The sequence below is a fragment of the Ammospiza nelsoni genome, chromosome 8 (genome assembly GCF_027579445.1).
Source record: "Ammospiza nelsoni isolate bAmmNel1 chromosome 8, bAmmNel1.pri, whole genome shotgun sequence".
In the NCBI taxonomy this organism is placed as follows: domain Eukaryota; kingdom Metazoa; phylum Chordata; class Aves; order Passeriformes; family Passerellidae; genus Ammospiza; species Ammospiza nelsoni.
In genome coordinates, this window is record NC_080640.1 from 18,152,673 (window position 1) to 18,166,912 (window position 14,240).

Below are 14,240 nucleotides of genomic sequence, written 5' to 3' on the forward strand. Positions count from 1 at the left end.
TAAATCCTCTAAGAATTCACCCTAACAAAACAGAATAAACCCAGCTTTCATTGTTTTAAACCACAAAGATAGTAACTACAAATACACTGTTTCTAAAAGAGATGTCACAGCCTCCCCATCTGAATATGCTTAAATCTTTCTTTCTAATTTGCACATCAACCAAAGTAAAAACAATTCTCTTCTGACAGTTCAACATCAAGCAGATAGTGAGAGATTTGCGAGATCAGCGTTTTGGCATGATCCAAACTAAGGTAAGTTGTAAATATGCAACTAGATCATTGTTTTTTAAAAAGCCTCAATCTGTGGTACAGCTCCATATGCTATGATAAAGCTGGGGCTTAAAATATCATTTCAGTGCTCTCATTGAGGAAAATAACAGCCCTCTAGGCAACGGGTGTCCAGTTTTAAATATGAAAGTCTGTCCCTTACTAAGTGAAATAAAAGTAAAACAGCAATATAAGACAAATGCAACACACACCCCTTTCTTTTTCTAAAACAAGAAGAAAAGCAAGTATCACAAAAACAGAGATTTACTATAAACCCTACCCTGCAAAATTATACCCTTTAGTTGAATTCTTGCTATTGATGAGTTGTCATCACCAAGTAAACTCTTCTATCCTGAGCTAAACCCACTCCTGAAAAGATTTTTCACTCAAAAAAAAGAAAATATGCTGCTAACTCACCTTAGAGAAAACAGCTGGTGAGAATAAAAAGAGAAGACTCAAGCTCTTCCTATAGGCAAATATTTTAGCACACGCTTTGATAGATTTTTCTTCAGGATAATGACTGAGCATAAGAATAAAATTAAGCAAATATATAACCTTCACTATCCTTAATGAGAGTTGAGTACATGCTTAAACTACAGAGTTCCTGTACTTTTACCAGTGATGGAACAAAATGAATTAGGATTCTCTGAAATGTGTACGTTTTGTATCCATATGATATAGATGTGATATTATATAACATTTAAACATATAACTTCAGCTAGTCCATCCTTCTTTGTCTAGAGTTTATGTTGAATGTAAGCAGGTGTTTCACACTGGTGTCTCCACACACAGGATGAGTATTTATTCTGTTATGAAGTTGTGCTGGAAGTCCTTCAGATCCTGCGAGCCATGGATTCCTACTGAGTATGATTCCTACAACATGACTCTTCCTGTTGCTATTTCACTGGACTCCAGGGACTGCTCTGCAACTACTTGAAAGAGATGTCATGCCAGCACAGACAAGTGTTATAATATATGCTTTTTTAGATTACAAAGTAATTTAAAAACCTTGCTTAACGTGTCCTGTGCAAGTCATTTATTTCTTGGCTCAAAGTATGCAGAAACAGCCTGCCAGCAGTGCAACACTGCTGTGTCAAACTGCTATGGACAATTTTTGCATTCTGTGTGATAACATATTCATTGTTAGGAATATGTGTTGGGACTGTAGCAAGGATGTAGCAGCCTTTGGAATTAGCTTTAGTATCCAGAGGGCAACTATAAAGATCTAAGATTCTATTGTTGTTAAGGTAAGATTAGTTGTCCCTCATCTATTGTTGTGCACTGTTTGCTTCTGGACTGCGAATCAGTGTTTACTCCACCAGTTATGCTTTTGCATGGAAGGACTCAGTTTGGTGACCTTTGGTTGCTTGAACAATCTAGACCCATTTCCTGCCCATGAGTTTATACCACTATCACCAGACATCTTAAATCAAGAAATTGACATAAAAAGTAGGATGCCTTTAAACCCTGGTCCTCTTCAAAGGAAGAGCATTCTAATAATTGGATGGAATATTAATTTTTTCCCAGCAATATGAACAGATGTAGATAGCACCAATATTTTCATTCCACATTCATAGAAAAAGAAATGCAATAATAAGCCCAGTGAAACAACTGTGTGTGCGTTGTGGTACACACAAACATTTCATCTTTCCCTAATCCTTTACACTGATTAACTATCTTCTCATTCTTACCTAGGATCTGAAATATGGGATGTCCTGCTGGTTTCAGTTGGGGCTGAATCAGATCTTTAAATTAAAGAACTCTCTGTACAGTTTATTTTTCTTGTAAAAAGTGTTTCTGTTTGTGTGGGTAGATTTGAACAGAAATCTGCTGTTCAAGGTGTAAGATTGTATTTTTTTTTCCATTTGTTGTACTTCTAAGTCCTTATCTAGAAGGTGACATATGGAAGTGATTAGATATGCATTAGAAGATATGAATTATTAGATATATTTACAAGGAATGCCTATTATTAGATATGCATTTCTTGTAAACATAGGAAACTGAAAAAATCTAACTAAATTGTTTATATTTTTAAAACTTGGTTTCTGCAAAAGAGAAAAGATTAGGAGGCATTGAGTATAAAACTGCAGTTGAAGCAAGAAAATAAAATAACTATTTATTTTATTACCTATTATGAATTAGAGGTTTATAATTCAGAAAGAATGGGGTATTAAATAAAAATTTAAAGTATGGCTTTTAGAAAAAGCCACTGTAATACAATTATAATTAAGGACAAGGCCCATTTTTTCTTTCTGCTTTCCAATAGTCTGAAGGCAGTCTCCAATATAGAAATGCAATTATGTGAGCCAGATGCTAATTTCAAACTTTATTAATAAAGTTCCAGAGCAATGCCAAATAAATTCAGGAATAACCCTAGATTTATATTAATATAAACATATAAAGAACTCAATGTTTTGTCTTAAATTCATTGAATTTGGTCCTTCCTTGAAGCATTACTCTCCATGTATTCTGCATTTATTATCTCTGTGTTGCATACGAAGGTCTGTTCACACAATTTTGTCAAATATCAACAGCCAATTATTTTCTCATAACTTTTTTACCTTAATTTGGTATTTGGCCTTTCACTTTAATTGCTTCACATGTACTAGGCAATCAATGCATTACACTGTAATGAATACACAATTCATCTTTTGTACCACAATAATTTAATAAGCTTCCTAGTAAAAATATTCCTGTATTTTATGCAAAGGTGTTTTTTTTTTTTTTTCCTGTGGCTTAGAACAAGTATTCTGGACTCAGAAGACAAATCTCAAAGGTCATTATTTGTACATCATCTTTGCAGCTGTTTGACAGATGTGCTTGCTGTTTGACATAAGTTTTTCCTGTTTTACAGAGATATTAAAAAGATTTATTAAAACAATCTGCTTAATTTCAATTTCTTTTTATAAAAAAAGCAGTTGCAATACCTAACTATTAACCAATTCGAGCTCTAGGGAAAATATTTTATTCATGAGGGCTTGTCTGTAAACTTCCTCCAAAGGCAGATTTTGTGTTGATGTATAGTGGAATGTGGCCACATCCAGCAGCTGATAAGCATTTCCCCACACACACAGCACAACTGAGTGTCCCAGTATCAATAAAGTGTTCTTTATTCATGCACAACTCCCTGGAGATCCAGGCTCACTGATGTGAACTCATTTGGAACAAAAGATAACCCGTCTTTACAGAGCTCACACTGCTTGACAAGTCAGGATACACTGAAAAGAAAGGAAACTCTACTGTCTCATTTCATTCATAGGCAAGTGAGGCAGTGGTTGGTGATTTGTCCAAGGTTTACAGAGTTTTGGAAAACTTAGGAACTGAGATCACCCTTTGTGCTCTAACACCTGGTTGCCAATCAGGACAAACTGCAGTGCAAATGTGAACAAAAAGAGCACGTTTATTGAAGATAGTGCCTGCCATAACAAGCACACCAAAGAAGTAAATGCATGCTAGTCCTCAGATTCGTTCTGTAACTCAAAACCTTGTCAGTCATACTCTGTGTTCAGCCAGTAGCTCTGTCCACAGAACAGCACAACTTGTAACCATATTTTGGAGAAGTACCTGTTTTTTACCTTCATTAAGCTTTTTTATAGCTACCATTTTATCTCAATTTAAAAGCAAGTACAGCAAGAACAACCACTGCATAGCTGTAAGGTTACAAAATCATGTGTGTAGGGGAAAACAAAAGTCCACATTTTTCTATCAACATTTTCATTGAGTTCCATGGACCCAGAACTGCTCCATGCTGATGTCTCTGTGTACTCTAGTACCCCATCTGCAATGGAAAAGATACCTGAAAATACCCACACCTGACAAACTGGGTGTTACTGTCTACAGGAGCATTGTCAGGTATAAATAATTGACTTGTCCTAATATAATCATGTTTCCTTTAAAATTTCTTCGAAAGCCTGAGCGACCAGCCAGTAATTTTTTTCTGCCTTTTCAGCTGAAGTTTATGGCCTCACTGAGCAACAGGCCCTTCTGTGTCAGAACTAATACAGCAACTGCAGAGGGTCCGTCCTGAAAAAGAGCAGCAGTCGCTGCCATCTAGGGGCACATCGCGACAGCGACAGGGCGAAGTGCAGCCGGTCGCTCCTGCCCTGGGCACAGACCCACTCCGTGTCCCTCAGCTGCAGAGTAAACACGGCCAGATAAATGTAACAGGGGGCTTGCAGGCAGATTCCAATTGCTAACTGAAATTATGCCACTGTGACTTCTTGCCTATACCTACAAGTGCAGCTAGAAACTCTCACAGGAACATTCTTTCTATTGGATAACAGAAATACTGAATGGAATTATTTTCTCAGGAAAAAATAAAAATCATTCACATGACTAAAATGTGGCACCCCTTCCACAGAACAGGGTCTTCACAGTGTGTTGCACCCACACTGGACGCTTGCTTGTTGCAGCACAAATCAGAGTTCCCAACATCTGAAGAAATTTAAGTTTATCTATACTATTCTCTCTTCCTTTAAAGTGTTAGCATTAATAAATAGAACTTTGCATAATCTCAGTATCTTAATTATTGGAATTACACAGGAGCAGCAACTCCAGCTTCAAGACACTCAGTTACTCGTGAAGGATAATGGTACTTCTCACAGGTTAAATCACAAAGCTGGACTCAACGTGAAGATTCCCTGCCTACTGCTTGCAAAGCTGACTAAATATTATTGTAATTGAGCTCTTTACACAGAAAAGAGAGCTCACCCTTGCAGGCTAAGCAGACAGAGTTAGAGTCCACTATGTGTGTGATGGAAAGGCACAGCACGTATAAGATATGTGTAACCCTGAAGAGTGGTTTGGACATAATCTTGCATAGGTGTAGCTTTGTAGGGTTAGAATTAAGCTTGTGAAACTAGAAAAGTATTCTGTATTGTCATACTGATATATGACAATATATCACTTACTTTGTGCACATCAGGAATAATAGAACCTCATACTTCATTCATGCTTCTCCAGGCCCAACAGCATGGAAAAACTAGCACTGGATCCCAGAACCACAACTCAGAACAGCTGAGATTGGAAGGAAGCTCTGGGAACCATCCAGTGTAAACCCTCCAACTCCCAGCAGTGTCATCTTGAGCTCAGAACTCTATTCATATGGGTTTTGGATATCTCCAGGATGGACACTCCTTGACACCTCTAGGCAACATGTTCTGCTATTTGGCCATCCTCAGAGTAAAAAAGTTTTTTTATGATGTTTAAAGGAAATTTCCTGGGTTTTAGTTTGTGTCCATAGCATCTTGTCCTGTCTTTGGATACCACTAAGAGAAATCTATTTCTGCTTATTTATCTCTTTACTCCCCTCCATTTAGGAATTTGTACAGATTAGTAAGATCCCCCTGAGCATTCTCTTCCCCATGCTCAACAGCCCAAACTCTCTCAGCTTCTCCTTACACAACAGACGTTTCTTAATTACAATTACTTAATCATCGCAGTGGCCTTAATATGCAAGTACTGGTTTAGAGAGATTAGAAGATTCCATCCAACAGCTATATCCAACAGCCTACTGAAATTAGGAGGTAGAGTTTTTGGTGCCTATTAACAAGTGATAGCTGCTGTTTTAATACCACTTAAGGACTGATCAAGGCCTGAGGAAACAATACAGGAGATTAGGAAAAGATGCAGAGTATGGAGCATACCTTTGATGTCAGTCTGAAATATCTGCCAGCAATCATCTCTACTTTTTTACATAGTCTTAACAGTTCAGTGTCCTCCCATATGAAGTAGGCGGCTATTCAGAATTCACTGCCTTTTCTGCACAGCACCAGTTACACATTCACGCCTGAGGGACAGTGAACTTTTTGCAATCCTGTTCTGAATTATACAGCTATTTAGCTTTCTCATTAAACCATTCAAAAACAAAACCCCAAAAAGCAGTTAAAATGCCTGAGAGCAGTACACCCCCAACCAGGCGACAGACACAATGGGGACTATACAGTAGCTGTCCAGCACCCCAGCTCATTACACAACCTAGCAATTAACTGAGGTTGCCTGTGCTCCCTCCCCTCCCTGCATTTGTTCTCTTGAGAGATGACAATCCCTTCTTCTCCTTCCTGTTCAACACTCTTGGAAAGACATTCCAATGACTGTAGGCTTTCCTTTCCCATCACACTGCTGTAAAATGCTCCTAACTACTTCCATTACCACTTCCTTCATGGCTGAAGCAGATTTATTCCAGGCAAGGCACCAGCTGCAGTACCCTTGGCTCATTCAGCACACCTACCAATAGTTCCCAAGGCAGAAACAACATGCTGTGAGTTTGCTTAATGCCAGCACCTTTGGATAAGTGACAAGGACACTACGAGAAATAATGAACATTAGGGAAATGTAGCTATAGCAACACAAGTATTCACAAAGCAAATCCCCACCATGAGCACAAGGAAACTGCTGTTATTGTATTTGTAAAAGTGCTGATAAAGCAGGAGCTTGGGCTACAATATCAGGAGAAGGCATGCCTGGCCTGCAGTCTTGCCACAGATGGTAACACATGCAAAAGCACCCCTACAGCAGACAGAAACTTAGCTCACACGCTTTCAGAAATGCTGGATGAAACAACAGATCCAAATTTGAGCCTTTGTAAGAAAATCCCAAACTCTCCCCAGCTCTTTATTTTCCTGCTCCAGATTTTACTGCAGGTTTAGCACCATGTCATCAAAGGAACCATCCTGATGACACTGTCATGCTGATCAGGAAGCTGCCATTGCTCCAGAAGCAGGAACTGAAACCTTGGTCTCTCATTAACCTATGCTGCTTCCACCCTTTTTTATCCACTTAAAGCAGGCAAAACTTGTAGTTGAGTCTTCAACAGGAACACAGACATTGCTTTCTGACTGACATTGCTTCTTTTTTTAATCGTAAGATGGAACAACTGAATTACTCTCAAGGAATTTTGACTTTCACTTGATATAAGAAATAAAAAGTTAGTTTATTTAACTTGGAATAGCACTACACATATTCCTCCAGAACTCCTGGGTTCCTCTCCTCATCATATCTATAATTCACTTCAAGAAAAGTTCCTTAACAGTATCATGCCTCATTTTCTTTGTCTACTGCTCTGCTGTCTTAAAGAAGATGCATGAGGCACAGGTAATGCTTGGGAAGAGTTGAGTGAGTACTCAAGTAAAAGACAATACAAATACATGAAATATTCTTTATGCTTGCACTTTTCAGTTACCACACACTTCCCCCCTTCACCTCTGTGAGTGAGTTAGGACACACGTAGCATATATCTATCTCTATTATTAGGAAATTACACTGAATCATTAAGTGGAAAAATACACTAAGGGAAAGAGTAGGATTCTGCTCAGGTATTATTTGAAAAAGGAGTAAGAACAAAGTGTTATTTGACAGCTAGAAATTCTGCTAGTATTATTTACTTGAGTCACTTAGCATGGACTCAACATCATTACTTTTGCTTGGCAGTAATTTTAGATCAAAAGACCTAAAACTCTATGGGATCTCTGTTCCCATAGACAGAATCCACACAAAGCCTGGAATGCCAGCAGCCTGGGATGACCACACCTCTCAGCTCAGTACTTTCAGAGTAACATTGCTCTAGGCAAAAGCATCCATCTCCTTCCTTCCAGAACACTCCATGCCAGCCCCTGCTGAGATTTTCAATGACACAGAGATTTCTCCACCTACTCCTTCTCTCAACAACATTCACTTAGATCCCTGGCTAAAAGCTGGGTGGCTGCTGGGTTATGCTCCTCTGCTAGACTTGGTCAGTGGCCCAAAAGGTTCAATTATCCCAAGAGTCCTCCTGGGATTTACATAATGCTCCTTTGAGGTCTATCAAAGCATCTGATGAAACTCAGTTACTTCCTTGGAGTTCTGAGAAGAACACAGATTAAACTGGGAACACAAACATCAAGTTAGCATGTTAAAAGTATCCAAAGAATAAAATATCCTTTTCATTTTCCTTTATCAACAGTTCTCCCCTCTCATTAGTTCCATTAATAGGGCAAAAGGTTTACACACCTCACTTCTGGCTGTGCATCTTGACTCCGAGGTTTTTGTAAAGTCCTTGAGGAATTCAAATTACAGTTAGGCTACCTCTAGGTGCTCGGGACTTGACTGATCAATGGCCCGTAGCCAGCTGAAGTGATTACAGCCTTGGGCAGGAAAGCATTGTTATCAAAGTTGCTGCTTTCTGTAGCTTCAGCCCAACTTGCCTCAAAATCATTACACAGCACAGATGGGGATCATGTGCCCATTATTCCCATGTCCATATGCTCATAGAGAAGCTATGTTCTCTCTGTAGCTTTACACATGTTCAGTTCCCTTCACAGTTTCCCTCCAAAATGCCAGCACTCCTCTTCCTGTCTGGCTGTTCTTTGAGCACTGATTGGGATGTGGGTGATTTGCTTTTAACTCTGTTACTTCTATAATGGCTGAGAGCACCAAGCCTGTATATTGCTATTGTCTTCACTTCTGGGAGAAGTAGAACATTCTTTCTCCAAATTCATCCCATGTCACGAGCACACATAAAGCGTACCAGTATGTGAGAAAGCTGGCAAGATTGGGAAGAGTATCTGCATTAGTGTGGATGCATTTACCTGCCATGGGAGCAGGCTGATAATGGATCCAGATTGCCAACAAATTATGCAGGAAATGGGGCTAGCTGGGAGAATTTTCACCTTCCACCTTTCTTTAACATTTTGAGGTAATGTTCTTTTTTCCTTTTTTTTCTCACCTTCTGCCAAATGACAGAATAATCTACACTAAAATCAGACATCAAGACACAGTAATGTGTGTGTTTGCATGTGAGTGGATGAATGTGACACTGCTTTCTACAGAACAGAATCAAAAATATTCAACCAAGTGTCCTTCTACAGCTAGTAGAGACTTTGTAACTGTGGATTTTACCTTCATTCCTGTCTGGGTGAATCTTTCAATAGGAGAATCTTTCTGACCCAAAAGATGATATGTGTATAGCATAGCGTTGAACAAGGCTTTCTGTGCATGGACTTAACAGCTTACCTCTGTCTCATAACAGTTCCATGAACTCCTCATTGTCAGCAGAATTGCATCCAGCTCCAGCATTGGCCAGGGAAGCTAAAATAATGGTCTCACCCAACCCTAAACTCCAAAGATTCCATATAGCCTACCATGTTAAAGGCCTAAGGTCTACCCAGCTAGTTGTAGGTTTGTGCCCTGTGCTCACTATGCCTGTGCAAGCAGCCCCTCACCAGACCAGCTTTCAGCAAGGGCCCCTCTGTGTGCAGCTCTGTGCTTGCAGAATCCTGGCAGGATGGGTGCTGACAATGGCCTGTCAGAAGGAGAAATCTCCCAGTGGGAATGTGTGTGATGGACCCACTGGAGTGAATTAGGTCACCTCATGCTGTCAGAAACAATAGGGATAGAGCTCATACAATGGCAAGCAGCCTCATATATGAAGGTCTATGGACAACTGGTTCTGCTAAAAAAGGTTATCAGCAGTGATACTACACAGCAGGACATCACTGCGTACATGAACTGGCATGTGAAGAGAGGCAGAGGTCTGAGCAGCTCAAGGCACACAAGCAGAATCCTCAGATTAAAAAAAATTTCTCTTGAGCAGCTAAGAGAGCATCTGCTTTGGACTTGATAGGCTGAAAATCATCCCTGCTTTGTCCTCTAACCTAACTCTTTCTTACCAAAGAATGAAAATATAAATAAGCTGCAATTTTTTAAACTTACCAGTAGCTTTAAGGTTTTCAGCATCCTTCAATGCTCATCCACATTCCGGATTCTCAGTTGCAGCTAGATCTATGGTGTAGCCTTCATAATTGCTTCTGAAAACTTCGACCATCATTTTACTGATTCCCTCCTAAATTCATTCTTTTCCATTACAAATCCTAAAAAGGGAGGAAGAAGAAAAGGAGGTTGATTAATAACCAATTGATTCAGACTTTTGTCTCTTTATCAAATACCCCACAAAACCTCTGGCAAAAGCAGGGAATGCTCTGTTTGAGCCTTTGCAGGAAATGTCTCCCTGCAAAAGCAGGGGACATACTGTTCCAATATCTAAGAGACTCAGTGAAAATCTTGCTGGTTATTATTTGCTCCATCATGTGAAGGAAGCTGCAGAAATGCTGTACACAGCTAGATCCAAAAAGTGCACTTGCAAACATGAGAGGAAAGGCAATAGTGCTTATGTTTATAGGATTTGAAAGAGACAGAAAAAAAGGGAAAATCCATTCACAAACATATTCATGCAGATCAAATGGGATAATTATTTTGAACTTCATGCAATATCTTTCATCTTTCCTTACCAGAATTAGCTTTAACTTCACTACCTTTCCCTTCACTGAAGTTTTGTGTCCACTGCCAGACCCCACCCCTCATCCTAACTCTGGACATATATATCTAATTGCTCACTAGTGGGATGCTGAACAAATCCACAACAGTACATTCCAGCCAAGGTACTATATGTGCTTTCTGCAAATTTAAACATGATGGAGACTGGTTATATCATGGGGGCCTAGAGTTGCATGCTGGGCATTTATGACCTGCATAATTTGGGTTTTATACTGATACTCTGACCAGACTGATAAAAAGATAGCATTTACATTCCTGTAAATTCCTTGTATTTCACCTCTGTTATGTCCCACCAGCATTTCAAGCCCTTTGATCTCTGAACTAGATAGCATTCAGCATGTATCATTATAACATCATGTTTAGATTTTATACTATTGTGTTTCTGAGCATAATATAAATAATTTTTTTGCTTGTTTCTGGGAGGCTGTTTTTAAAATTTGTTTTTATAAATTACTATTTGCAGTCATCACAAAAGGCTTGTGATCCTTCCAGCTCCCACCAGATGTCACCAAGCTCTCAAGGATCTCTGGAGTTAGGGCAGTAGAAGCCTCTTGCTTCAGTGCTAGTGCAGCGTCTTTCCCTTTTCAAGAGAACAGGGTAAGGAGCTGAGGGCAGTCTTGCCTTGTCAGTGGATGAAATGCTGCTGAATCACCAGCGGGCCAAAGCTGCTATGATTTTACTGTCAGTGGATGAAACACAGCTGAATCACCAGTGGGCCAAAGCTGCTACGATTTCACTGCTGTTGAACAGTTTTATCTGAAAGGAGTCAATCTCTTTTCACATACTACCAGGGAATAACACCATCACAGCTCTGCTCTCTGGCTGACACACGTGCCAGAGCAGGAAGCAGTACAATAACATGCACAAGAAGCAAGTTTGTGTTACTGCCTTCCAGGCTACACACTTAGGTGAAGTGGCCTGCTTGTGGCCTGCACAGGGAGTACTGAACTAACTGGGCACTGAAGCCAGCTTTCCATGCCCATTTTGAAAAACATTTGCCAGTAAGCATTTTGATTTTTTAGGCAGTGGTTCTCTTCTGAGTTTTACTGAGTGCTGAGCATTGTGGTCTCCTGCACAGCATAAATGCCTGAGGTCTCACTACTCAAATATGCCTGTTCCCCTGGAATGAGCCAGCTTGCCAAGAGGCTCTCCTCAATGCATCCCAATTGGCAGAATTGTAGTACTCTCAAGGCTCTGTCATCAGAGGAAATATTCAGACTCAAAGAGATTAGATGCACAGACTAAGATGAATAGAAGTTGACAAATATCCAAGATGTATTTTTGAGAATGAAGAGGCTGAACTGAAAATGAATGGATTTTAATGAGAGAAGGAAAGGAAATTCACCATGAATTGCAGACATCTATTGTCCTGAAAGGACATTGTTCCCCATGGCCCCAGAACAAACATGAAAGGAACACATTTCATGAGGTATTGTTGGGGCTGGCTTGACTATGGCAGCTTGGGCTTGGATAGAACTTTTCATGGAGGGTTTCAAATAATTCCACTTCTGAGAGCATTATTTATGGGCCTTTTACAGACACTGAAGTACACATTGAGACTTGTCCTTACAGTGAACAGCTCCCAGAGCTGAGAAAGTGAATCCTGATCAGTATCAATGAACCTCTGCTCTAGGCCTTATTTCTGCAACCTTGCACATCGGGAAACTTGGCAGTTGGTTTTCTTACACCAGCTCTCACAAATGACATTGTACTGAAGCAGTTATTGTCCATAAGAACAGCAGAGCCTATTTATCCTTTGTAGCTGGGAATGGATTGGACATTGCTCCCTACAGAGCCCACAGCAGCCAAGAGCATGCAGATAAACACAGTTTGGGCACACTTGTTGGTGTCCTGATAGGCTGACAACAGTCTCAGGGTGATTCAGCTCAGGAGATAATCTCATTCCTGTGCAAGTCACCCTAGTTAGTCTTGTGTCCTGCCCACTGCAGACATCAGTGTTATGTTCTCCTCCTGGTCCATCAAAATAGCTTCCAATCTAAACTGGAATACCCTCAGACCTAAGGTGTGAGTTGTCTCTAAGAACTGTGTATATCTTTTGAAAAGTTCATGACTGCAGATGGAACATGCACCAACTACTCACCACTTCATGATTCCATAGTCCCCATTCTTATTGCTGAGAAGGAGAGGGGAAATAAAATTCCAACCTGGGCTTTCTCTGCACTTTCTTTTTTCCTACATCAACTGATCTATATAGTTATCACAAACACCTCTTCTTCTGGGAACTTTTCCCTCAGTTGGGACAATGACTAAAAACAATATAATTGTGTTTCCAATGCTTTCTTTTCTGACAGAATAGTAATTTCTCTTCCTGCCATAAACATCACACTTTGACAAGTACACAGAAACAACCATCATTTAAAAGGCAAGGTAGGCATTGTAACACATTGTCATCTAGTACAGAATCAAATTACCCTTCTTTTCTCCCTCCCATCAGCGTCCATTGTCATGACATACTCTACTTAGACACGTGACTCTGGGATTAGAAGCACAAACCTCTGCCATTTACAGTGCATTGCTTTTCTCCTTCACTACAGGCAGACATGATCACAACTGACACAATGCCTTTGCTCACCCAACAGCCAGCCTTGTTCAGTTTGTGGTGCAGCCCATGCTAGTGAATGGTCACTGCTTCTGGTACCCAGTGCAGCTACACAGTAATTCTAATAGCTGGCAGCTCTTTTGCAGCTGCCTCAGCTGCAGTCAGATCCATGACCACAATGTTACTATGAACTTGAAAGGCCATCTGAGCATTTTGCTTTTTATTTGTTTCGTAACTGATGGGAATTTTTCCACCTTTGATGCTATTGTAAGGAATTCAAGCCTACATAAAGCAGAAGGGTAGCAGGACTCTGGTCAGCTGAACACTAACCAATTCCAATCTAAAAGGTCTGTATTTTACTTCTGACTCTTTTCTTGATCCATTTGCCTTCTCAAATTGTTCTATTTCTCATCTCTTAATTATAAATCATCATTATTCCCAATTAAGAAAAAAAAAGAGATGAAGGGAAAAGAATGAAAAAAGAAAAGCAACAATGAATTTCAAAACGTATCTGAAAAGCCAAAACTTTTTTGGTTTCCTGAAATCTAGACAAAACTGTAGAAGCCCCCAGGAACAATTCCTGTTTCCAAGCACTTCAATAAGCAATTTGAGCCAAAAGATACTTTAATTCCTCATATAAAAGAATTCCTTAGAGATCAACTTATCTTGAATGGTCCTGATGTAATAAAGTATTAATAGAGAGAAATCAATTTCCAATATTACTGTCATATCATGCTGTCAGAAATAAGTGCACCTACCTACATGGCTCAGGTTTAGTTACCTTAGTCCTGCTGTAGAGAGGCAGCCCTACCTGTTTCCTGGCCCTACTGCAAAGCAGAATAGCACATGCTATCCCACACAGAAATATCTGATTCCTTAGTTGCATCGAGGGTCCTTATTTGCCTGCTTGTACTCCTTTGACAAAGAAATGAGGCTCACAGCAGTTGATCACAGAAATCTCCTTGTAGTGAAGATTTGTGGTTTCTCCCAGTCATGTAGTCCCTTCAGGCTTAGTTGCATTCCAGTCTGGGTTTAAAAAATTGCTAATGGAAAATACTTCCACACCCAGTGGCTAATTACTTTCTCCCTCAGAAGTAAAATCTTGT

The 14,240-nt window shown here is 39.8% G+C and overlaps 1 protein-coding gene across 1 annotated transcript in view; it reads left to right on the top strand.

Moving 5' to 3' along the window:
* The window catches only part of FRMPD2 (FERM and PDZ domain containing 2), a 62,090-nt gene extending 57,628 nt beyond the window's left edge, over window positions 1-4,462 (top strand). Inside the window, exons 44-45 of the mRNA XM_059477654.1 lie at window positions 189-251; window positions 4,280-4,462. Of these exons, the coding sequence (XP_059333637.1) occupies window positions 189-251; window positions 4,280-4,462 (246 nt within the window). The remainder of the gene's footprint in view (window positions 1-188; window positions 252-4,279) is intronic.
* The last annotated feature ends 9,778 nt before the right edge of the window (window positions 4,463-14,240 follow it).